This window comes from Bombus impatiens, unplaced genomic scaffold (genome assembly GCF_000188095.3).
Source record: "Bombus impatiens unplaced genomic scaffold, BIMP_2.2 scf_0637, whole genome shotgun sequence".
Lineage (NCBI taxonomy): Eukaryota > Metazoa > Arthropoda > Insecta > Hymenoptera > Apidae > Bombus > Bombus impatiens.
In genome coordinates, this window is record NT_177056.1 from 1,491,510 (window position 1) to 1,515,456 (window position 23,947).

The window sequence follows — 23,947 nt, forward strand, 5'->3', positions numbered from 1 at the left end:
TGAAAACAAGCCAGCACGAGGTTGCATTGTGACGCAGCTCGAAAAGCAGACACGCGTGCCATTGTCGGCGCTTGCCCGCAGCACAATGCCGAAAGTTAGGTCCGTTGGCAATCGAAGGCCATTTGCGTATGCCGCGAGTGAACAACCGGACAACGGCGCTTTGACACTGTAAATACAAACTAAAGTGCTAGTGACAAGACAAATTATTTGGGACGCGGCCAGCAACGCGTTTATCGCGCGTTCTTGCGGGCATATCGACTGTCCATAAACGACGTCGCATTAACCACGGCAACGTCGACAATTGGGTCAAGATGGTTAACAAATTTTCAGGAAATTATTATTGTTTTCGCTAATAGCTGGAATTATTCGTGACCCGTCGCTGGAAGAGCGAATGAAATTAATTGCGACTGAAATTTCGTGTCGTTGTGAGTTTGCGATAAGATCGTCAGATTGAGACGCGTATGTATTTTCAATTTTGCAAGCAATTTGGGAAGAAGCTTTAGAGTAAGTCTATTCTTAAATAGATGTTATTCGATAAACTGAGCATATTTAGGAGAATTGAAATTTTGTTGGATGATAGTAGATTAACCTTCGATGTTTCTTTCGTGGAAGAAAAAAGTAATACATAGTTGGGAAGACCAAGCGGAAATCCCAGTATTTTTAATGCTAAATACCGCCACCTGTCGTGTCAATGTTCATTAGATGGAATCTGTCGCGTGTCGATCTACATTTACATTTGAATAGTCGATGCCTAGAAATTTTTGCGTTTCTCTGTAACTGATCTGATCGGTAATCCTTGAGAACGACTATATTAATCACGGAGTCTTTATAGTGGCTGAGTAATTTCTGCAAAAAGAGCCACGTGTTTGCGGGTGATATCTTCATTGACATATAAAAAATTTGCTACAAAGTTTCACAATTTTCTGGAATGAAAAGAAAAAACAGCGTAAGCGTCTGTGAAAACTTTAACAGCCTGATAAAGAAATCAGTATCGAAGAAATTATTCAAAGAACTTCTGTATCTACACTTGGGGACCAACTATCGCGTTTATACAGGTGTCGAACAAACTGTCCTTACTCCATTTCGCCTCGGGTGCAACAGAACGCATCGATCGCGTGGCAAGGTCGGCCGATCGTTCCCAAAATTTATCTGGGATGTCTCAACGCCGATGATTTATCGGCCAATTCTCGAAAGACCTTCGCTTGATCGCATTTTCGTTAATTATGATCTCGTTTGCCATCTGGTTGTTGCTTCGCTCGTTCCGTCTCTCTTTCAATTTAATTCATGCATCTTAATAAGAATCAGCAGCCATTAAGTTGTTAAGTTGTTCGGTTTGCTGAAATAGTTACAGTTTCTTGAACCTTCGCCTAAATCTTTGCATAATGTTCGAACGTTTAGTCCACTTGGCTAGATCTTTGCATCTATTTAATTTTTTACGCCAGTAAATACCATTGAAAAATTCCAAATATACTCGTATGCGTCACGATAGAAAAAGGTACAAAATTGAATTAAAAAAGAAATGTAAATTTGATGATTCAACCGATCCTGAGTTTGGTGCAGAGAATTAAGAATAAGCGAGGGTTTGCTAGAAAACTATGCAACAGTTGGCCAATTGGTGATCAGCCTCGATTCACAATCGGTCAGGGTTTCACATGCATGAGTTAGCAACGATCCGCGAAACGCCATGTCAAACAGATTTCCTTCGAGGGGAAACCGGTTTACCAACATGGATTCGGTGTACTTGTGATCTGGCTTCTGATTGTCCACTTATCACTCCGGGATTCCTACGTCAGTGACATCGTTCGTATAACTAGATACTAGTTTTAGCGAGGACTGTGTGAACACTTCTTACGCCATTTCGCAACGATTATTTGACATTAGAAACGCCAGCTTTTCCTTTTTTCATATTCTTATCGAATAATATAAATCGTTTTGTTTTATACGTCAAAAGGAGCCTGAGAATTTGTTACTAATAAAGTGCGAATATTTATGTAAATTCATATTTTTCGGAACTCGATTAAAGAAACGAAACAGATTCACAATGATCAGCTTCTTTTAGATATCTTAAATATTTTTTCGTATTACGTACACCTGTTCTGTATATTTCTACATAATTTTTGCATAAATCCATAGATATCTGTAGTCTAGGCGTTATTATAAATAAACTACAAAATATATTCATTTTTGTTGAATCACTCGTCAATAATTATACGAAAATGACATAGAAATTAAAAAAAAAAATAAATTTTTGTACAATTTTAGAGATTTTTATGAAATCCTATAGATTTCTCATAGAATGTATATAAACAAGGGCTTGTTTTCACAAGGTTTGCATCATCATAGTCATCGATAATTTTACTATTAAAATAAAGATTCATATTCGTGTATAATATTTATATTTACTTGAATAAAAACTGTATACAAGAGACGCCGCGAGCTTATCTACAATAAACGACGAAAAGACAATAGTCGAAGCTACGTCACTGCACAAAACACCGTCGCAAAAATGCGTCTTCCGGTCCATTAGCCCGAATATCAAAGAGAGTTAAAAAGAATCTGCAGAGGCAGAAACAACCCTTTTCCCCAAGAAAAGGTTAAACGTGAATTCCAAAATTCCAGAAACGACACTTTCATCCAAATTCGTGACTCTAGAGATATTATGATTCCATTATGAAACTTGAACCTCTTACTTCAACCATAATCCTTAGAGCACAACCATAAAGGCGACATGACCACCATGTTCCAATCAATCGAACAACATCAAATATTCAGGTATCGCAAAGAAATTCCTCTGGCGAACTCATCATTCCCTGAATAGCCTTCTTCTTTACTCTCCTCGTTGGGTCAGACTGCGCCTTACTCGAATGGCTATGTCTACCCCTACTGTGATGACGGTCGGACAAACTTTTCGTATTGTTCGACAAATGTGAAGGGTTTCTGCAACGCGAATATGAACCAGACCGACTGACACAGGACATTGACATCCCACTATTCTTATTTGCCAGTTTTTGATCCAAATTTAAGTACTCCATTGTTGAAGATTCGAAACTGTTGCCCGAGTACACGCTGTTCTGGGTTATGGAGGATGGTCTCCTTTCTAGCTTCGTCAAATGGTGATTCGTTTTTGACAAATGGCATGTGGACTTGTTGAAATGGAATAGAGGAGTCCTCGGTGGCTCTGGGATGCCATTTGTGAACAGGATTGGCACGATCACCACCTTTTCATCTGTCTTGGCCATCTTTATGCCGGATAGATTTCTCAGTGCATCAGTTGTACTATTATTAATCGATTCTGAAGATTTTACCAGAGTTTCTATCGATTTTTGGTCGATAACATTCGAAGCTCGAAGCTGTTTCTTTGTCTGCTTCCCTGAAAATTCATTTTGTCTACGATCTAGAATACTCGTCATCGAATCTTGGTCCTTTTTCGAGATTACTAGCGAGACCTGACTGTTCACACGACTACGATTTACGTAGCGAGGTCTACCGCTTCCTTCAGACCCCATAACCATCACAGAAGCTAAGATACTCTGATTCTGGGGCCCAATTAGGCTGCTGTTAGACTCGTTGTTGGAACGCTGACATGTTCCACTTGTTCCTTTATTATACGAACTTTCACCTACAACTTTTCTATATGTATAGCGTTCTTCTGAAGAGGTATTGACACTTATGACACGTAGATCGGGCCCAGAAGTAACAGTCGAGGCATCCAAAGTCCTAATTAGTTTCCCAGATCCACATCCAACCCCTGATGTCCCTGCTTGTGCCATTTTGTCTAATCTCTTAGTCATATTTTGGCATCTATGATCGATTGTTCTACTAGAACCAAGCTTTGTCTCATTCTTTTTCGCGAACTCTTTGTTGTATTTATTAAATTCTGACTCGTCATAGTACTTAGAAGAGTGTGGTTTGTGATAATCGAAGTCTTCGTTTCTGTAAGGTCTGTAGCAAGAACTGCTGACAGATGGTATCAGTGATCCAGATGGATTCTTCTCTACTGGGCCTCCAAAGTTAGCGTAAGAATTTCTCACAGAGGCGTAGTTATTATTGTCTTCGATTCGCCAATCGCTGGCTATGGTCGACACATTCCTCTCAACGTGTTTAGACGAACGGACTCGAGGAGCCATCGACGAATACGAGTCTTCATTTGTGAAGCTGATGTTCCTGCTGATAGGTTCTCTCATAGAGAAGGAATCCTGAGTCAGAAGAGTCTCTTTGGTCTTTGTGCCAGGTCCTAGCACAGTGTAGTTTTTATTGCTTTGATGTTGACCCATCAGACGAATGACCTCACTTCCTTTGGAGTCCTGGCCAAAAGTCTCTGTTCTGCGCAGATAGTACCCAGACATGTCAGTTGATGGCGTGTACTGACAATAATGACTCTGCCTTGGCAGAGACGGGACATTGAGATTCAGGGCTCGGAACTTTCCACTAATTTCATTGAGTTGGTGCTGGAGAGGACCTAGTTCGCCATCTATCTTAAGAATTGCGTCCGTGTCCTTGGTAATTCGAGGCTGCTGCCTCGGATGATGTAAACAAGAATGCCCCTTTTCTGGAATTGGAGGAAAGTAAAAAGATTTGATAGAAGGATGAGGATTCTCGGCGATGCCTATCAGATCGTCGTTTTCTTGCGTGTTTCCAGAGTTCTTTGGTTCTTTCGTAGCGGACCCTATTCCGCCCGAGCATCTGCTGCTTTTTCTTTCTTGGTCGAATTCTTTAGAAGATACGTCCTCTGGTAATTCGAAGAATGTCACTCCCTTGGTGCAACTTGGCGAATCGTTGCTGGTATTCTGAGCAGGATACGATTATTTGGGATTGATGTAGAAAGGAAAAACATGTAGATTCTAATTGTGTAATATTAAGTCTCTAGAAGACTGAGTAATTGGAATGGAAGCTAAATGGATTGGCCAGTTAAGATTATTTCTTGTTTGCCACTTTTTCCTATCATGGAATCCCTACCTAGTGAGATCTCTACAGGGTGAGATGAAATTTGTGGTACAGACGAGGTCAGGAAGATCCTATGGTCTAACATAATATGAAAATGAAAAATAATTTCAAAATGAAACTTCCAAAATAATTTTATCATTCTTGATTTTCATTTTATCTTAAATCATAATATCTTCGCGATCTTATAGATATCACGAATTTTGTTTCACCCTGTATATATATCGACTAGGCTGTTCATCAGAGACGTGCGGCCGTATCTATACGTCCTTTAACGTAATCACCCTCTTTCTTTTTTTGCCTTTATACTTTCACTATCTTGTGACTTACAAGGGTATCCTCCCTCGTTCGCTTTTTTCTTCTTTTTTTTTTGTCTTACCAACATTCATCTTTGTCCTTTAACAAGAATGGAATAGGAAAATAGCGGAGGATTAGATCAAAGGAAGATATAATTAGAAAAAAATAAAGTTTGTTACGTCTTTCACGGTGTTAATATTTATAACAATATGGGCGACGCGATATGGGATGCTGATGAAGTTTTATGAAAAATAGAAAATAGCCAGGAAAGTCTATAAAAGGGTTTAAACCCCTTAAAGTATGAAAAATGATTTCATTGGTTCTGTTTTGATGAATAATCACCTGGAGCATAGGTAGCACGATTTTCGACTCTAGTTTCTTGGACTCGTAATTTTCATCAATCATCTCCATCACAAAAGTATCGGTTGAGCTGGTCTGGTTGGAGGTCGACGATAATTCTGGATTAATTCGAGTTACGATCATCTTCATTTTCCTTTGACGTGCTAAGGAAGACTCTGACATCATGGTTGAGCTTTCTTCTTCGTTCTCCTCTTTGGACGAGCTGGTGCTTTTTAGCACTGGCATTGACTCTGACTTGGACAAAATTCTGGATGCTAAGGCTGCTTCTTGATTGCAAGACGACTTCTCCGATGACTTTTCTTCCTTAGGTCTCGGATTCTCTGCTTCGTAGTCACAGTCTGAACCGATTTTCCTTAGATTCCTTGGCAGGATCTCTTTAATTTGCTTCCCTTGCATGTCACGGACCGCTCCTTCACTGGACGTCTCGTAATCTCCGTCTGATACGCGGGAAAGAAGATTACAGCGTGGCTTGTAGATTATTTTGAATGAAATTTTCGATTGTTAATTCGTTGGTTAAATTGATATATAAAATTTATAAAATATGAAGTTCATTTTGTATGTGGTAAATTGATGATAAAGAATAAATTGACTATATCGCTAATACATAAGGAATGGTTCCCAATTCGTTTACGATTTTATTATAATTTCGGAACCGAAACAAATATATTAAATTTTGTATGGTAATAAAATGTGATATCATTTAATTATTTGATGATATTTTATACTATGACTGGTACATCGAGGCAATGCCCATTCACGTGCTCATCACAGTATACTAACGACTGCTCTATGAACCCGTTAGTTTCCACATAGATCATTCCTAAACGATGCCCTGACTATGATTAATGCCACCAAAACCATGCCGCTCGTCAAACTTCTTCCTGCCAGGAAACTCTACCACCGAAATCAATCATCTTTGACTTTATATCTCTATGTCGTTGAATTTTCATTTTATCAGACACAGAATTTGTCTTAAATACTCTTTTCCTAGATCGTCAAGGGATTTCTAAAAAAAAAATTATTTTCAGGAATTTTTCCCTCTCGAAATTAAATAAAAAAATATTCTTTGAAATTCCATTGCTCGTAGTATCGATCAATTTTAATATACACTGTATAAATATTTTTATCGCATTAAATACCAATCCCATCTTCTTTTTCAAATTTTCTTTTCTGCTCCAGGATTGCTTTTGTCCTATTAAACCCAGAAGTTCCCAGTCCACTATGCTTCTACCATATAAACGACGAATAATATTTTCCTCAACCTCTTTTATTCCACAACACCTCCCTTGATTTATTAAAGGAAAAATTAAATTTCCACGAAACCTCCTTATTCCGAGATTGCTTTTGGTCTACTAAGTCAAGAATTTTTTAATAAGTTCCTATCACATCATACGCGAATTACATTCGTATCGAATCTTCATTTTCATTTGAAGATTATCGTTAATTTGCCAAATGAAGGAAAACCGAGAACACTCTAGGGAATTAAAGATCGTGACGAACCATCGGTCTCCGAAGCGCAAGTGGTCATGTAGCTGGCTCTGGCCTCGACTGACATCACGATCGAGAAGGTTAGGCTACCGATACCGCCGCATCTCTGTGCTCTCTTGCCTCTTTACCACAGATCTAATGGCGTCGATCAGAAGGACACGTGTCCTCGCGGCTCCCTGCTACCATAATTCAAAGAGATCGCGGTGGAAATCGCGAAATTCTTCCACGTACACACGTGATCCTGCGCGATTCTGACGAAGACAGCGACATTCGTGTGTCGCCGGACCAGTAATCGAATCGAACGATTGTTTTATCGAGACAGGTTTGTTTTCGTTCGTCTTCCTTCACGTATCATATCATAGCTGAACAAATTTCGTAGGTTTTTTTTTAAAGAATGAAGAGTATATTCTTTGGAAAAATGTATAACTTTGACTTAGCCAAGGTTTCGTTTCGTTGGCTAGCTTTGACTTTTTGTATAAAAAGTTGCACGTTCTTTTGCACAAATACAGGGTAGTGTGTGTTAGATAGCTGAATTTAATGGATTTCAGAAATAATTACAATTTTTTTAAATTCAATATTCGGTGTCAGTGAAGTCATTAATATCGAAACTTAATAAATTTTCCATTTTCTCTCTGTTTTAATACCGACTTTTTCATAACTATCCACGTTCAAACAAACGTTTCGAATTCAAAGCGTTTCTCAATATGAGATTTCAATTCGATTGAATCTTTTATGTTTTCTCTGTCCACCTAACATTTTGGTGGACCCAGTCTTTTACGTTATAAACGAAGAATGCAAACATTTCTGCTCTCATTTCGATATAATATTCTGTCGGTTATTATTCACTTCGAAAGTTCATCTTTATATTTCACCCTTGAATTACATTTGTTATTATTATTATTAGTATTAAAATATTGATATTTCCAATATTTAACGTTTAAGTTGATTAAAACCATTACACACTTAAATACGTTTAATACACTTAATCGTGTAACATATGTATACAAATGATACAGTTCCAAATGTAGTTTCACAGAAGCCAGAATTATTTCACCGAGTGTCAAACATTTCAAACGTGTTACATTGTTGCCATAATCTGCGGTGAAAATTTTCATTGCAGTTCGAAACGAATTTCCCGCCGAAGAAATCGATCATAAGGATCGTTAAAAACTTGACATCGTCGGCTCGTTGATATTTCGCGAGCATAAATACGAGACGACGATTCCAACAGACATAATTACGCATCAGCTATCTTGGTAGAGCAAGTTGGCAGATGTCCACGAGGAATATCGTTCGAAATACACTAGGCCATCGTAAATATGAATGATGATCGCGATACCGTAAATTATTCTGTCACCTATGACGTTCTGGACATTCTAAAATAATCGCGGGGAAAACCTGTCCGTGTGACTGTTCGCGCGTTTCTCGAAATATATCATCTAACAATGTTAACAACGAAACGTTTCGCTTTTCACGTTCATACCAAATATAGAACAATGATCTTTCTTGCATGCAAGGAAGCCGTCGAATTTTTAGGACAAGGCTTTTCACCAAAAAATTTCATTCTATACTTTTTATTTCGATTGTAATTTAAAACGAACGCTATTTATACTATTAATTAAATCTACAATATTTCTAAATAAATAAAAATAACGCTTAGAAACATTGATTTCAATTATACGATATTTAAAAAAAAAGCCATTTCTTAATAAACAATCGTAAATGCTCTCGTTCTGTAGAATAAAATACGATAACACGGTGATACATAAAACGAACCAATTATAAACTTTATCGCGAAATACAATTCGATGCTTCTTAATGAATCAACGAATGTTTAATAATTTAAGAAAGGCAAGGAAAAGTTTTTTGGAAATATAATAAAGACCAAAAAGAAGAAATAAATGAAATTGTAACGTTACGTGTTGTCTAAGAAAAAAGAGGGAACTTATTTTCTTTCGTATGTAAATTGGCTTCAATAAGGATGTCGATAGAAATCGTCAGGTTTTATTTCCAACTACCATTGCCTTTTTGTCGATACCTTTTTGATACGTATCGAGTACGCTTCTACGTGTTACGTAACTCTCTATGCTTCGATTTTCTAGCTTTTGTTTGAACATTCCCTCTGAGCATTCACCTTGCTTTCCTCTATGCAAAGAATTTCGCGAAACGAGGAACGCTGCTTGTATTTTTGTAAATAAAAATGTCAAAGCGAACGTAGAAATTTGGCTTTGCGTATTCGAGCCAGATCGATGGTTTAAACATGTCGTTAAATTATTTTCTCTACATTCGACAGTTTAATTTAATGGCTAAATAACCAAGCATTCTATATTTATTTAATATGCTGAGAAATTTTTAGTTTGCTATTAAAAAACGTCGAAGTGTATCGTGTGATAATGTTTGTAACCAACTCGTTTTGTGAATCGTTGGTTAGGCAACATTTATGAAAAAAGAGGCATCGAAATTCCAAGCTTCGTGGAACGAATATTATTTCCATTGACTACGAGCATTTTTATTTTCTATAATCTCGAGATTGTTGAACTTTTTCCAATTAAATCTAAAAACGCTTTTTCAGACGTCTCTCGCTGCACTAACGAATAAAAATAAAAAACGTCACAGCACGAAACAAAAAATGTCCAAGTCCAATTAAAACTTCTCTTCCTTAAAACTTTATTTCTACAATAAAAAAAAAAATACACGAGATAAAATAAGACGTGTACAGAATTAAAAGTATCGAATGGTCAAATGTATTACCAAATTATAATTATAATTGATAGAAAAATGGTTAGAAGAATGTGAGAGAAAAATGATGGAACCATAATTAGACCGAGATTGGAATTGACTAGGATTAGAAATAAAATGAAATGTATATTTTGATTCCAATAAATAATCTCTTCGAACATCGATCGTATATTGCTGAAAATATTACCATGAAAGTTTCATCCTCTTAAAGACCGTTTCATCGAATTGGTAAATTCATTGTGGAATGGATTCCTAGTCACTTGAGAATGGATTAACGAAAATCGATGATCTTGCAAAGTCGAGTTACCGAAGCTAGTGTGAGATAATAGGTTCAATGTCTCTATTGCCCGCGTTAAATTGATCGACGTCCTCGAAATGAGATTTTAACGGAGTGGGAAACAAAACCAGGCCTGATAACCAATGCATCCACTGTGAAACAGCCGTCCAACAGAATTATTCTCTCTATAGCTCTTTTAATTGCCATTCATGACGAAATTTTTAATTACTCGATAGCGTCCAGTTAATCGTCCTTGATCGTTCCAGTCACACATCCCGCGTATAAAAGTAATTTCTTGAAAAAAAAATATTGGAATCTTTTATACGATCGATCAATTACACAATTAATTAATTAACATTGCGTAAACACAACCTACAGTAATTTTTCGTTAATTGCGGAATTCATGCTCCGTTTCAGGAGAAAAAATATTTTCTTTTTAATTCATATTTCGGTGGAGATGTTTTAGAACGAATCGCTTCTCGCTCTTTCATGACGAAAAAATGTTGTTTTCCATGATTTCCTGGAAAAATGATTGGCTTTGTAAATCACAGTTCGAATCGCGTATTAATAACGAGAATAAACGATCGTTTGTTACGAACAGACAGACTATTTGTTAGCTGTTATAATGTTTCTAAAGCTACCGATGTATTTAAATCAAAATTTGCATATAACGTAACTACGCAAAAGAAAGCGTGAACAGTGCGCGCACCTTTAAAAACGTCACGCGACCCAATTTATCGACGATGGTCACATCTGTTCTGCTTTTCAAATTCTCTGCGCACCAACTTCGATTCATACTTGTCCGAAAGATAAATTTATTCCCACGTAGAAGATCAATGACTCTGACAATCGTCAAATAGGTCGGCGCGCGAGAAAAAATTGCTAGAACCTCAGTTTCCACGTTCGCTCGATCCTTCCTCTCTTTTATATCGCGTCTGAGTGCCAAAATTTTCTGATCAAATTAATTACCAAGGAAAGCCTTCGCGTTATATAATCGAACTTCTGTGTCAAAATATTTATTATCGCGCTAATTAAACCGCGAAAAAGAAACTCAAAAATGAATGAAAACTAAGTGACTTAGTTGCCAACCCAATGTTACAAGTATCTTTATTATTGGAGAAATTGTCTTTTAAATATTAATTTCCCTAGGAATAAGAACATAGACATCTCTATACAACGTACATCGCGCGAGATTATTACAGCAAAAGCACGTTATGTGTATATGTTTTCACGTAGAAGCACTCAGGAATAATTAATTTTCCTGAAAAATTGTAATTTTGCAGAAACAATTTAGACTGCAGAAATCGATCTTACGAAGTAACTTTTTTATTAGACGAGTCTGTCGAGTAGTTGATAGAATAGTTTCGAGTTTCATAGTATACAAATAGTTGCTCCCACCAACACCATTAATCGCAACGTTCACAATGTTAGCAGGAAGTCATTACACACGATGCAATTGCGCAAGTAGGATTGCGTATCGACCAATTGCGATTCGCTACTCGGCGATTTTTATGCATTTCTGGTAAATATGTATAGAAATACTTATGGATATTGCCTAAGTAAATGTACATAAGTATCAAACTTTGTTCTTTGATAATCCCCGGTCTGGAAAGCCAAACTATTAGTTTATCCAAACAGTCTTTCTTTTACAAACCCGTCTTTTACAACGATGCATCTCTATACAAACGTCAAATCTAATCTGTCGAACGTTGTGATCTTTATTTTGATAGAACAAAATGGGTCATACGTAACTCGATAAAATAATGTAATTGTCGTGCATCCATTATTTCCTTATAAAACGAAAGAATACTTTTCGGACGACCCAATATAAATTGGAATTCCAACTCAATTTTCTCGCGTGTATAACTTTGTATCAGATCAGAATTTTAATGCACGCCACGATTATCATTTCATCGGTGAAAGCAAAATAGCAAAAATTGAAAGAAAAATTCGACAAATTACGGAAAGGTTAGAAAACATTCCTGGCAAGTGTCACCATTTCCCACTTTCATATGGAAATCGTAAATCCGTGGGAAAACGTAGATCTCTACGTGTATTTAGATAATGGCAGAAACTGTAGGGATCTGAATAAGACGTAGTTTGACGCGAGAGTATATGCAATGAATATAAAGTGACCCTCTTCATATCGTGTCGTTGAAATTTTGCACAGTATGGTATCGGGTTCTTGGCGAGGTAGTTTCCGGGATGAGGAATAGCCTGGGTTAGATTGTCTGCAAACCTTCGCAGCCACGTCCCAAAAGAGACCCTACATATCCTTAAATAACATGAAAAACCCAGCTCTCACTTTCTTACTCGCATACTTTATTTAAACACGAAGAATGTGAAAACCGAAAAAAATGGCGTGTTCGTAAAGTTACGAAAATCTATATTTTCTATGTTCGATACAGTTCATCGTAAATCATCGATATTTCACGTTGAAGTGGTCACCACTTCTAAGAAAACTCTACATCTGGTCTTTTTAGTTTTCTCAAGCACTGAAGCCATCGACAGCGTATAAACAAAAGACTGCGACGAAGGCAAACCATAAACAGTAGACAGGTGACGTTGGCTTTAGGGTTTTATTGGGTAACACAGCTAGCGTGCGGATCTGAACCAGCTGAAATTGTATTTTTACTTATAATTACACTTCTATTTAAATATATTTTCTACCTTACAATTTATCCACGAGTTTCTCTGTTTATACATCGAATAACCTCAACATTTCATATAACGAAACTGCTGTTATTTCTGTATTTAGAGGTAGGATCACAATAGCTATTATTTTATTCTTTGGATAAATCTATTCTCACTATTCTCAGCCGAAAAACCTTTATTGCGCTTTCTTACGTGGTCTAGGGATAAAAACAAAAGAATATCTTAAACTTATCGATTGTATCTAGAAGTATCTTCTAGTTACTATTTACTGTAACTAGCGCATCTGCACATAGATGGCGAGCGCGAACTCACGTTGTCATTTTCAACGGAAACAACACTTTTATGAAAGACAATCTTCATAAACTAATTTGTCTGAAGATTAGATTTATCTGTAATATAGAGTTGAAGTAAATGGTATCAATTAAAGTCTTGTGCAAAGCAGTTCCAACGCGGAAATATAAACGAAGAATCGTTTATTTGTTACGAGTTGCCTTTCGAATTCGAAATCATGATTCGATACTTTGTATCAGATACGCTTGATGCAGATTCGATTTTTGTCTCTCTATATCTACCTCACTCGAGGCGCTGCATTTCGATTGTCCAGTTATTTCCAGCGAAGGCTCCGCCTTTCATAAAGTCGCGCTTATTATTAATCGTCATCCGCGAAGACATTTATTACACCTTTTACCAGAACCAGAATTTTTATCCCTCGTAATGAACGTGTACAAGATGTAACCATTCAGAAAATCGGTCATGTTTATAGCCCTCGTTAATTAAATTGGTTATCTTTCATCATACAGATAGGGTACATTTTTTATACATGCACCTATATTGCATGTGTTGTATTTGATATATTAATTTACCGTGGAATTTATTTTCGAAATAAAGGGATGTAGAAATGATGTTTGCGAAATATGTATTACTTTTCGTTTAGTTGTTTTCTACTATTTCTATTTTTTTTCTACAGAATATACTATAAAACCTGAGACGGGCTCGAATTATTAAAGTTGATATAAAATTGAATACAACATTTTCTGGAAAGGTAATTTTATTATTTAAATTCTCTAAAATAAAAATTTCAATGATATTTACAGTACTCTCGCGTTTTATTATTCCGCAGAATTATATCCATTACCGTACAGTAATTTCAGAATACATCACACGCTTTATACTTTTTAAAATAGACAGACTCATCAAACTTTTACTTTCCCCCATCTGTCTCAGAATTTTCCACAAATACCAAAAGTTTTCCATAATATTTTTTCCCGAGTACCAAAATTACCAAAAAGTACTATCACAACTCTCAAATAACCTTCGCAAAGCTTTTTAAACACTCGTGCGATCTCAGCGCCAACAATCCCATTAGCCAACGGTTCTGACCTAACCTTAAAAAAATCCGTAAATTCGCTTCCTGATTACAAAAGACGCGCGTGAGATATGATAGCGGGAGCATTACGCGTACACGACATGCGATACGATCCAGAAACTGATCAGAAGTAGGCGAAGAATTACGGTGATGTGCGTGTAACGCGGAATCGTTCTGTTTCCAACGACTGCGGTTGTATCGCGGATCAAAGAGATCGGATGAAACGTTGACAAAAAAATTCGATGGAGAGTACTCTGATCAGGGCGTGAACGATCGCGTATTCAGTGAAAGTGATTGTATCTACCTGTATAAAATAGGGACCTGGACCGAATGATGGCACATTCGAAGCTGTACTTACGAGACAAGCAACTATGAGGACGTTCATAGTAAGTAGAAAGATATTCTTTAGTGAATTTCTCAGACGTTGATATTTTACGTGGACGAGACTTTAAAACGACTTGCGAGGTTGCGAGAAATTTTTAGTTGTTTGAGTCAGGCCTTGTAATTGTGCAGAACACCTCAGTGTATTTTGCAAATACAAAGTGGCAACATTGGAATTGTGCTGTAGAATGTTACTCAGTAAAATTAATATAAAGATGGATAGAAAATTTAATAATTTGGTATCACAAATATACAAAACTTTTATTGTGCAAAGTGGAATATAAAATTTTCGAAAAAGCAATAATTTTACGTTGCAAATACACGAAATTATAATTATACGAAATTAAATATGAAACATTCGAGAGAATACTAATTTCATATTACACTCAAAATTATACTCACGCGGTAATTAAATATTTGAAAACATTAGTTTTGCGCCGTTGAGTATCTGAAAATTTTACTCCATCCAATAATTCGCAGTTCATTTTCAACATTTCTTGGGCGATATTCGCACAGCGGCCGCAATTGCATTTAACCCACTGGCAAACTCAAGAAATCGATACTAGTCCTCATTGAAACTTCAATACTCCTGAATTTTAAACTATCAGCTGTTCAAGTTCCAAAGATCCATTTCTAAAAGGACCAATATTACTTCTTTTTCCTTCTTGAATCTAACTTACTTTCTAATCCATAGAAGAGCAGTCTTCATGAAAAATTCAAACCTTAAAAATCATTCGTGTAGTTCTGCCTTTTGGTGCCCGCCGCCATTGCTAGCGAAGTTGAATCAGGAAAGCCAGAGAAGTCGAAGAGAGGCGTTCTTCTAGGCACAGGAGGACTTGGAGGATCATCGGGAGACCTGGGTTCTAGTACTAGCTATGGCGGAATTTCTGGAGGATACACTGGAGGATTATCAGGAGGACTGGCTGGAAGCCTCTCGGGTGGACTTCCGGGACTACAAGGCTCTCTTAATGGTGGCTTAGTTGGGCCTCTGTCAGGAAGCCTGACTGGAGGATTATCTGCAGGGTTAAACGGGGCTGCAGCTGAAGGTGGGATTCGCACTATCACCCAACAAGTGCCAGTCGTGATTCCTCAACCCTATCCAGTGCCCAGGCCTGTTCCAGGCCCCTGGTACGTGAGACAAAATCTGCCTCTCGTCAGGGAAACTTCACTTCGTACGCCTCAACAAACCGCACTGACGCTCCATAGGTCCGCAGGCATTTCTCAGGCTGTTAGAGTGCCAGTCTCAATCCCGCAACCTATCCCTATCGCTCAAGCTGTTTCTGTGCCTGTCTTGATACCTGTATCTTCAGGATCTATCGGAGGATCTGGTCTGACTTCTGGAGTCACTAGTGGTCTCGGCTCTGGTTTGAGTTCAGGTATCACTAGTGGTCTCAGTGGTAGCTTCAGCGGAGGGTTGAACACTGGTTTGGGATCCAGCTACGGGTCTGGATTGACCTCCAGTTACGGATCAGGCCTGGGATCGAGCTACGGATATGGCCTAACCTCCAGTCACGGATCTAGCTTAGGTTCCAGCCTCGGCTCCTCTGGCCTCAGTGCTGGATATGGGTCAGGATTGGGCTCTGGTCTAGGTGCTGGCCTTGGTTCTATTAGCATCTCTCCTGGAGTTGGTTTAGGATCTGGATTGAGTTCTGGGCTTGGTTCTGGACTTGGAGCCAGTCTTGGCTCTGGAGTTGCCACTCAGGGATTGACTGCTAATCTTGGAGCTGGATACGGAGCTGGGTATGGATACGCTTCGTCTGGTGCTTTAGGAGGAGCTGCTCTAGGAGCTGGTTCTCTTGGAGGTGGGGCACTAGGAGGAGCCAGTACGATCATTATAAAGAAACACTAAACTGATGGGTCGAGCAAAGGCATATTGTACAGTTGGCGGTATCCACGTAAATCCCTTTTTTAGAGCTTGCGATAATCTTTATATTTTTGTACACTTTGATAAAATTATATTTTTGTACGATACTTAAAGTGTGACGTTGTTGATCAACCTCTTCACTAAGGCGATTATTCCAACATGTTCGCATAATTATAATTATTATGGGAGTGAAAATTATATTATTGTACAACAATTGATTGCAAATTTCTAAGGTAGTGCATCGTTTCTTCAATCGCAAACTATAATTCTCGTGACATAGGATCGCGAAATAATGAAAATGCACGCTGAGATAGTATAGGTACCAAATTTGCTCCGAATGATAGGAGAAGGTAGGTTATATTAAAACACCGGTGTATAGACGAACAATGGTAGTTCTTCAAGCCGATTGGTCAACACGGAGCTCATGTGGGGTGGGATTACGTCAGGAACGATCCTTTCACGTTATAACGTGGAGCACCTCCCCAGCTTCCACACGAATCAGGTCATCGTTTCAAAACCAGGCTTCACCTCTCTGTGAAGCTAGGACGAAAATCGAACCCGATTGTTACCTCACGCGAGTAACGAGAGCAGTCGATACATTTTCCAGCGCTTCTATCTTTTCAACATTGGAAATATAGATAGCAGTCGGTTATAATTTCACCTTGTGCTTTACTCAACTTTACTCAACATTTTATCGACAGCTGCTGTTGGTAATGCTGGAAACTAGTGTTATCAGCAGCTACCAGCTGTATATCGGATGCAGTGTTCTAACTTATCTACGTATGATAAGTAAATATAACGTATAACGTAAATATGATAAGTAAATATAACGTAATATCATATTATTATTATTATTATTGAATTACTTCCTGTTAAAGATTGTATAATTTAAGAAAAAAGAAACAGATATTCTTTGACTTACGTATTTTCAACGACCCAACGACAAAGAAGATTCAATTTGCACTCACCTGAAACAAAAAGAAAAGGAGGTCGGTCATTTATTACATCAATTCTACGAAACATCTAGATCTTACATAAATCAAATTGAACAGTGACAAGGGACAGTACGTCGGCATAAAGATAAATCGAATTCTCGGCGAATCAACCATTCAAATGGGATATTTTCCGTCATTTGAAGGACGAGCTAAAAGAGATTTCTTGTTGAAACTATATCTGCTACCAAATCTTGCTTATTTCTCCATTGGTATCGAGACGAGAAAGATAGAAACCAGAACACGGATGAAATGCGGAAACGGCAGGCACAAAGCCGTGTAATTATCGTTTTTCAGACACCGTTGCCACGTTGATTACCGCAAAAAGTATCGTTGTTCTTGCGTGGTCAGTTCTCAGTGTTCTCCTCGATTCTATCGCAGGATGTCCCAATATTTATTCACGGTCACCAAGGATGTGATTCTATATGAGAAAATAGGTGTAAAATACGGAACCGAATCTCCTCATACGAATCGTTCGCATAGCTGACAAATCTACGAAAAAAATATTATCATCCCCCTGTTGACTGTAACATAATTACTGGCATACCTGAACTACCGGGAAGCACACTACGTTTACGAGGCAAGCGCGGATCGTGGTAATTCTTTTTCAGCCGGAGACGGTTTCTCCCGCGGCTTAGTGCCGCTTGCTGATTAAGAAAGTTTTTGAAAATAAGCAGCGAACGCCGGAACGTATGGAAAGGAAGTTCCAGGTCCTCGTTAACGAGGTAAACGACGCTCTGATGAAGCTGCTGATGAAAATTTTTACCCTCCTTTCTCTCTCTCTCTCTCTCTCTCTCTCTCACCTGCAATTTTTCCTGGCAATATGTTTTCTAATTTAAAGCCCATCTCAGGGTATAGCGGATTACGAAAGAACTATTATAAAACGAATGCGTGGAATTATCGCAACCACACTTCGCGGGAAGAAGATATAAGTAGCGCAAGTAGAATGGGGGCGTGCGTGGTCGGGCATATCGTTTTCGTCTTCAGAGTTACTTCGTTTGTTGGTCTAGTAATTTCTAGAAAAGATTATTCATATTTATAAATAGCAAGGAACAGTGTACAGCAGGCTACACAGAATACACGTATAATAACACATATGATAAAAATGCAAAATGTAGTAGATGGCATTGGGTTGGAAACTAAGTGATTGCGGATTTTGTCATTATCATCTAATGACAAAATCAGCAAACACTTAGTTGCCAACTCAATACAAGGAAGGAATTTAGCGTAATATTTAAATTTGGTAGAAACATAGCAAAAGTTTGTTTTTCGCTTGTGTTGTATCCACTATAGAACGCTATGGATCACGATAAATCACTCTACGCTACAGTGGTAACCGCTATAGCAGATGATTTTTCATTTTTGTGAATTTTGATGTAACTATAACACGACTTTGACACGTCATATCAATTTCTCCCCCTTTTTTTTATTTCGACGTAAGTATAAGGTACTATATGAACCTTAGTAGAGATGCTACTACGTAAAAATGTCGATAAAAAATTCAACACGTCAAGTAGCATTGTCGAAATATTTATAGTCGGCAGTCTATTGATATAATGTTTCAGTTTCTTAGGACGAGGAAATAACGTCCATTGTGGGAAGTGACGGTCGATGGTTTTGCATACTTCATGTTCGGTTGCGGTTGCGGAAACTCGGTATACAATCGGTGAATAAATTTGTAGCCACCGTAGGTATCGACTTTCTGATCTTTCAGCTGACTTTCCGGAGACCGGATAAACTTGGATTATTTGTCATTTTATTTTTCCAAAATCTAAATTCGTTCGTGGCTCCATTAGAAAACTTCGTCGCGTAATGAAATCTTCGTTCCAAGAACCAGCGTACAGAAACAACTTTGCAAATGCAACTTTCAACTTTACGTTTCTTATTTTCGACATCTCGGGGCCAGAAGTTTGTTGGCAATGCCCTTAGAAGATGTTTAACTCGATTTTAAATTATCTTCGGGTCCGAGACATCGACTTGTGCAATTCTCGTAACATTTACCCCACTACTTCGAAAGCAAACCTCACCAATAATTACTCACGAGTATCGTAGTATCGTGGCCAAATAGTACAAATGGCCTAAGAAATATCGGTTGAGCCACAAACAATATTGTGAAAAGGCCTAAGTGCCGTCAGGCCAAAAGGGTCTGGAAACCTCAATGTGTCGTCGGTCCTTCAATCGAATTGTTACACGGAAAAAAGACCTACGTGACCATGACTGCGGTCGGTTGCGGATCACGTACGTGGTGGGGCTATGAGAAAAGACAAAGGGATGCTTAAAGAAGAAGGACCAACCAGTCGTTACCTGAGAGTCGAGTCGTGACGAGTCGTTGCCTGAGAGTCGAATTGTGACGAGTCATTGTTACCTGAGAGTCGAGTTGTGACTAGTCGTTGTTACCTGAAAGTCGAGTTGTGACGAGTCATTATTACCTGAGAGTCGAGTTGTGACGAGTCGTTATCTGAGAGTCGAGTTGTGACGAGTCGTTGCCTGAGAGTCGAATCGTGAGGAGTCTAGAGTAGAGTTGCCGAGTTGTTATGAGTTGTGAGTTATCCATTTAATTGTCTTAGCGATAGCACATTACTGCATTTACTTCGCGTTAAATAACCATCGTTTCCTGTTTAATCCAATGTAAATAGATCCACCTATCAATAAACTTATCATATAGGATAGAAATCATTGGAAAGCCTAATATCTAATATTTCTGAATAAATAACATCCTATAAAATCCTATAGTATTACAAAACCGGAAAATTTAATTTTCAAATTTACGAGACATTCACAATTTTATGTAAGAACTTTCAAGAAACATTCAATTTAGCATCGGTCGAATTTACTTTAGCTCTAGTTTTAAGCAGTAGGATTGAAAATTAATCTTGAAAGTTTGCTAGCATTTACAAAGATGCGTATCTTTTTCGTGGAAAGTCTGTAAATGTCAACGGCGATACCCGAGCGAAGACTGTCAATTACGTTGATGATGAAAGATCGAAGGAGACCGTTTCGTCTCTAATCTCACGTAGATCGCGTGCAAGTTTAAAACTTGCGGATACTCGATCCGACTTTTGTTTGCAAGACAAAATCGAATTCGAGAACCTCTTATCTTCTCTAACGCGATAACTGGCCGAAAATCTGCTGTCCTGCAACTCTCAAATATACTGCCTGAAACATTACTCGCTTCTCTTTCGTTCTCTAAACGTATCTTAAACTCGACAAACGTATTTTCTTAATATCTCACGAATAATTTTATCGCAAACTTAGTCACTCACTAACGCCATTTACTGATCTAAACATACCTAAATTTCAATTTTAGTAATTTCGATCTACAGGAATTTTAATAATTCCGATCCAAGAATCGTACTAACTTCGATTCACCGATGTTACAAACTGCCATCCGATAATTTCGATAAACCTCGCCAATAAGATACATCGATAAAGGACATACATCAAATAGATATTTGTTTCGTCGATACATCGCCATTTCGTCATGGAAACGAGAAGACAAAGAACTAGAAATTCCCCATTTGCCATCTGCTTGAACGTCCTCGATCGCCGAGGTAACACAGGTGTCAGCGATTAATTAATTAAACGGAAACGTTCGCTCTCGAATAACAAAAGCAGAATTAACGAAACTGCGACATACCATCGAGATCCAACGCGGTCACTCGAACAATCTCAATTCCGGTGTAATCAGACCAGGCTTGGCGAGCGTGCCTCGACAAAGACACCATTAATTAACGAATTAAACTAACTTGTAATTACCGAGGGACTAACTTGACACCAAACAGGCCGATTTATTAGCAGGGAAACAGTAGGTTGCAACTAAACAGTTTCTCAGCGGCACCTGCATCTCTGTGTCGGACGTCGAGGTGCAACGACGTACAGCTGGCCGAGATTCAGTTTAGCCGTGTAATTACAACTTTTCTTATTAACCATGAGCGGTTCGTTCGCACGTGACACGGTGCCAGGTGCTTCCGGTTCGTCGGAAGATCTTCCCAGCAATTTCCACTAAATAGTCGATCTGTCGATCGCTAATCGAGATAAGCACCGCGCAAGTTGGACTGTGCTTTCAGCCAAATTCTCACGATGTTGATATTCCTCGAGATATCGCAGAAGAATCACTACAAATTTGCTTGCAATCGAATTTTTACGATTTTGATGATCTTGATATAGCAAAGAGTTTCTTATATATTAAATTAATTACTCGTTACGTGCGATCGTTACATTTGAATTTGTTGCGAATTATCGACTAAAGTGCAACCGGTCAGGTCAAACCGATCGGTCGATATCGCGTACCTCGAATGAATTAACGCTCAAGGTGGAGGAGGTTCAATAGATCGAGTGTTAGAATAATCTAGAACTGCATTTGCATTTGCTGTATAAACATAAAGTGTGATGCTGTGAACACGGCGGTCGTAAGATCTTGTGTCTTGCTGGTACTTTCCCGGGATTTTTTACCTGACCTCGGAGTCATTAGGTTTACAGCTCGGGGAGGACATATAATTCGGAGTTTCCTAAGGAAGGGAATGGGCCTGTCCGTGCCATAGACGAACGGCCACTCAAAATTCCGAACAGAATTCTTCTAAAGATATTTCAACGGTTAGGAAATAATTAAATTGTAAGGAAGAAAGGAAAGGATATGCATTTTACGAAACAGTTGGACTAACGGCGAAGTAGAACGGAAGTTGGAAGGGAAATGAAAGAAGAAGGAAATGTAATAACAATGACCGATGCAGCTTACCGCTAAAGCGTGAACGTTAGCGACCGCAGCTGATATCAATTTATCGCATGACGTATCACAGTACAACATCGTACTGTGTGCACATGTTAAGGAAGACAAGGGGGTGGTTTACTTGCAGCACCTTCCAACCCCGTACCCGTCTTTCTCGACGTGACAGCACATTCGTGCCGTGTTGAGCGATGTATCTATACCCGGTGGTGTATCCGAAACGATATTTTTCAATGTACAATTTTACATGTACTTTACCGTTCGAAGGTACATTGTTAAACGTCTCTGAAAAATCGTCCAATATTTTTCTTCCTCCGTGATACCCTTAATATTCTCCGAACGTCTTTCTATCGAGTATCTTTCGTTCTTGTAGTCGACGATAATGGCGAACGTTATCGTTGGAACAAATTGTTTCAGCTGATCTTCCAAAATTGTACATTCCGAGCACGGGCGCTCATTAAGCTGTTATACGGCCTTCTTAAGCAATTTTGCAAGCTCGCGATCACTGCGCATCTATGAGAAGATCGCAGTGTAGCGGCACACGAGCTAGTGGACAATTCGAATCATGTTGTTGCTTTGCCTCGGACATACATAATATAATAATAAATAAACTCCGGGCAAAACAACGTCGTTGCTGCGTGCAGCCGTCAAACAGAGTCAAATTTAAATTTTCCGGCAGTGCCCCGACCAGAAAAATAAACGAACGCGATCGTAAGGCGACCAGTTCTTCAGTCTCAGTCTCGAGCGATTTTATTAACGATCAATACACAGCCTTTAGCGAATCAGTTAGTAGAGCGTCTCAGCGAAGTTTCTCTGTATTTATCAATTATTTTAAAACACATTTAACGGTTTCGGCATCGAGTGATCTCGTCATTTAAATCATACGACCAACCATCCTCTACAGTAGAAATGCACAGAATGAGTGTAACGTGGAAAAATATATAAAATGTTCGAAATGCGGTACCCGTCACGATGTTTGCTGGCTGAAATCACTGGCCGATTGTAAATCCCAATCTTCTCATTCTTAGGTTGGCAACTAAGTGAATGCGGATTTATTGGTTAGGTGGTATTGACAAAAGCCGCAATCACTTAGTTGCCAAGCCAATAATTACGCTCGTAAAATTACGGATTTTCCATGAGTTCCCATAGTCCAGTAATCACGTTATACAGGGTCCTATTGCGCTTCGACAAGTATCGAAGCACCCAGTGCATAAGGTGGAACCCACACGCGCTCACACGTGTTTCTGGATCCACGGCTATGCATTCACAGCATCGCCTACACATTTAAAAAAGCGTGGAACAAGCGAGCTCGATCAGCCACGGCTGATGAACCCTGTGTCAGCCTTCTCTCTGTGTGTAGCGCAATGGTCGGGGGTTGTTTCACAGCGGCCTGTGACTCCGTGCACTATGGACACGTCGATGCGCACACGCGGGGGTGTTCCACTGACAGTGATCAAAGACAGCTGACAGAGAAAGGGGAGTCAGAGTGAATGAAGATGGAAGGAACAACATGGCGAGAAGGAAGGGTTGAAGCGAGCGGATAACCATACAGCGAAAGCAAGGCCAGCGATAAAGAGAGAGAGAGAGAGAGGAAACAAAAGGAACAGACAGGAGGGTAGAACGATTGGTGGGTGTAAAGGGTAAGGGGAAAGAAGAACAAAAGGGCAAAGTAGAAAATGAAGAGAAAAGAGAGGACGAAGAGAGGAAGCGGAGGATCGCAAGAAAGGCCAAAGGAGTAAAAATATCGATGCTCGTTGACTGCGATAGCTACCATAATTTTTAGTAGTATGCCGTGAGATTTTACGCGTTTAGGGGAAATTTTTAGGGCGCGAAAGTACACAGAATGCACGTAATCTGGAAATTT

The 23,947-nt window shown here is 38.7% G+C and overlaps 3 protein-coding genes across 5 annotated transcripts in view; 2 read left to right on the top strand and 1 right to left on the bottom strand.

Annotated features, from left to right (window-relative positions):
* The window catches only part of LOC100746626 (cAMP-specific 3',5'-cyclic phosphodiesterase), a 370,153-nt gene that overhangs the window by 278,887 nt on the left and 67,319 nt on the right, over positions 1 to 23,947 (bottom strand). The gene's annotated exons all lie outside the window — the stretch shown is intronic.
* LOC100742561 (FK506-binding protein 5-like) overlaps positions 1 to 23,947 on the top strand; it is a 72,799-nt gene that overhangs the window by 15,416 nt on the left and 33,436 nt on the right. The gene's annotated exons all lie outside the window — the stretch shown is intronic.
* On the top strand, positions 13,946 to 16,959 carry LOC105681168 (fibroin heavy chain-like). Its single transcript, XM_012389081.3, has 2 exons — positions 13,946 to 14,509; positions 15,247 to 16,959. Exons 1-2 carry the CDS (start codon positions 14,495 to 14,497, stop codon positions 16,351 to 16,353), a joined length of 1,122 nt encoding a protein of 373 aa, XP_012244504.1. The 5' UTR covers positions 13,946 to 14,494; the 3' UTR covers positions 16,354 to 16,959.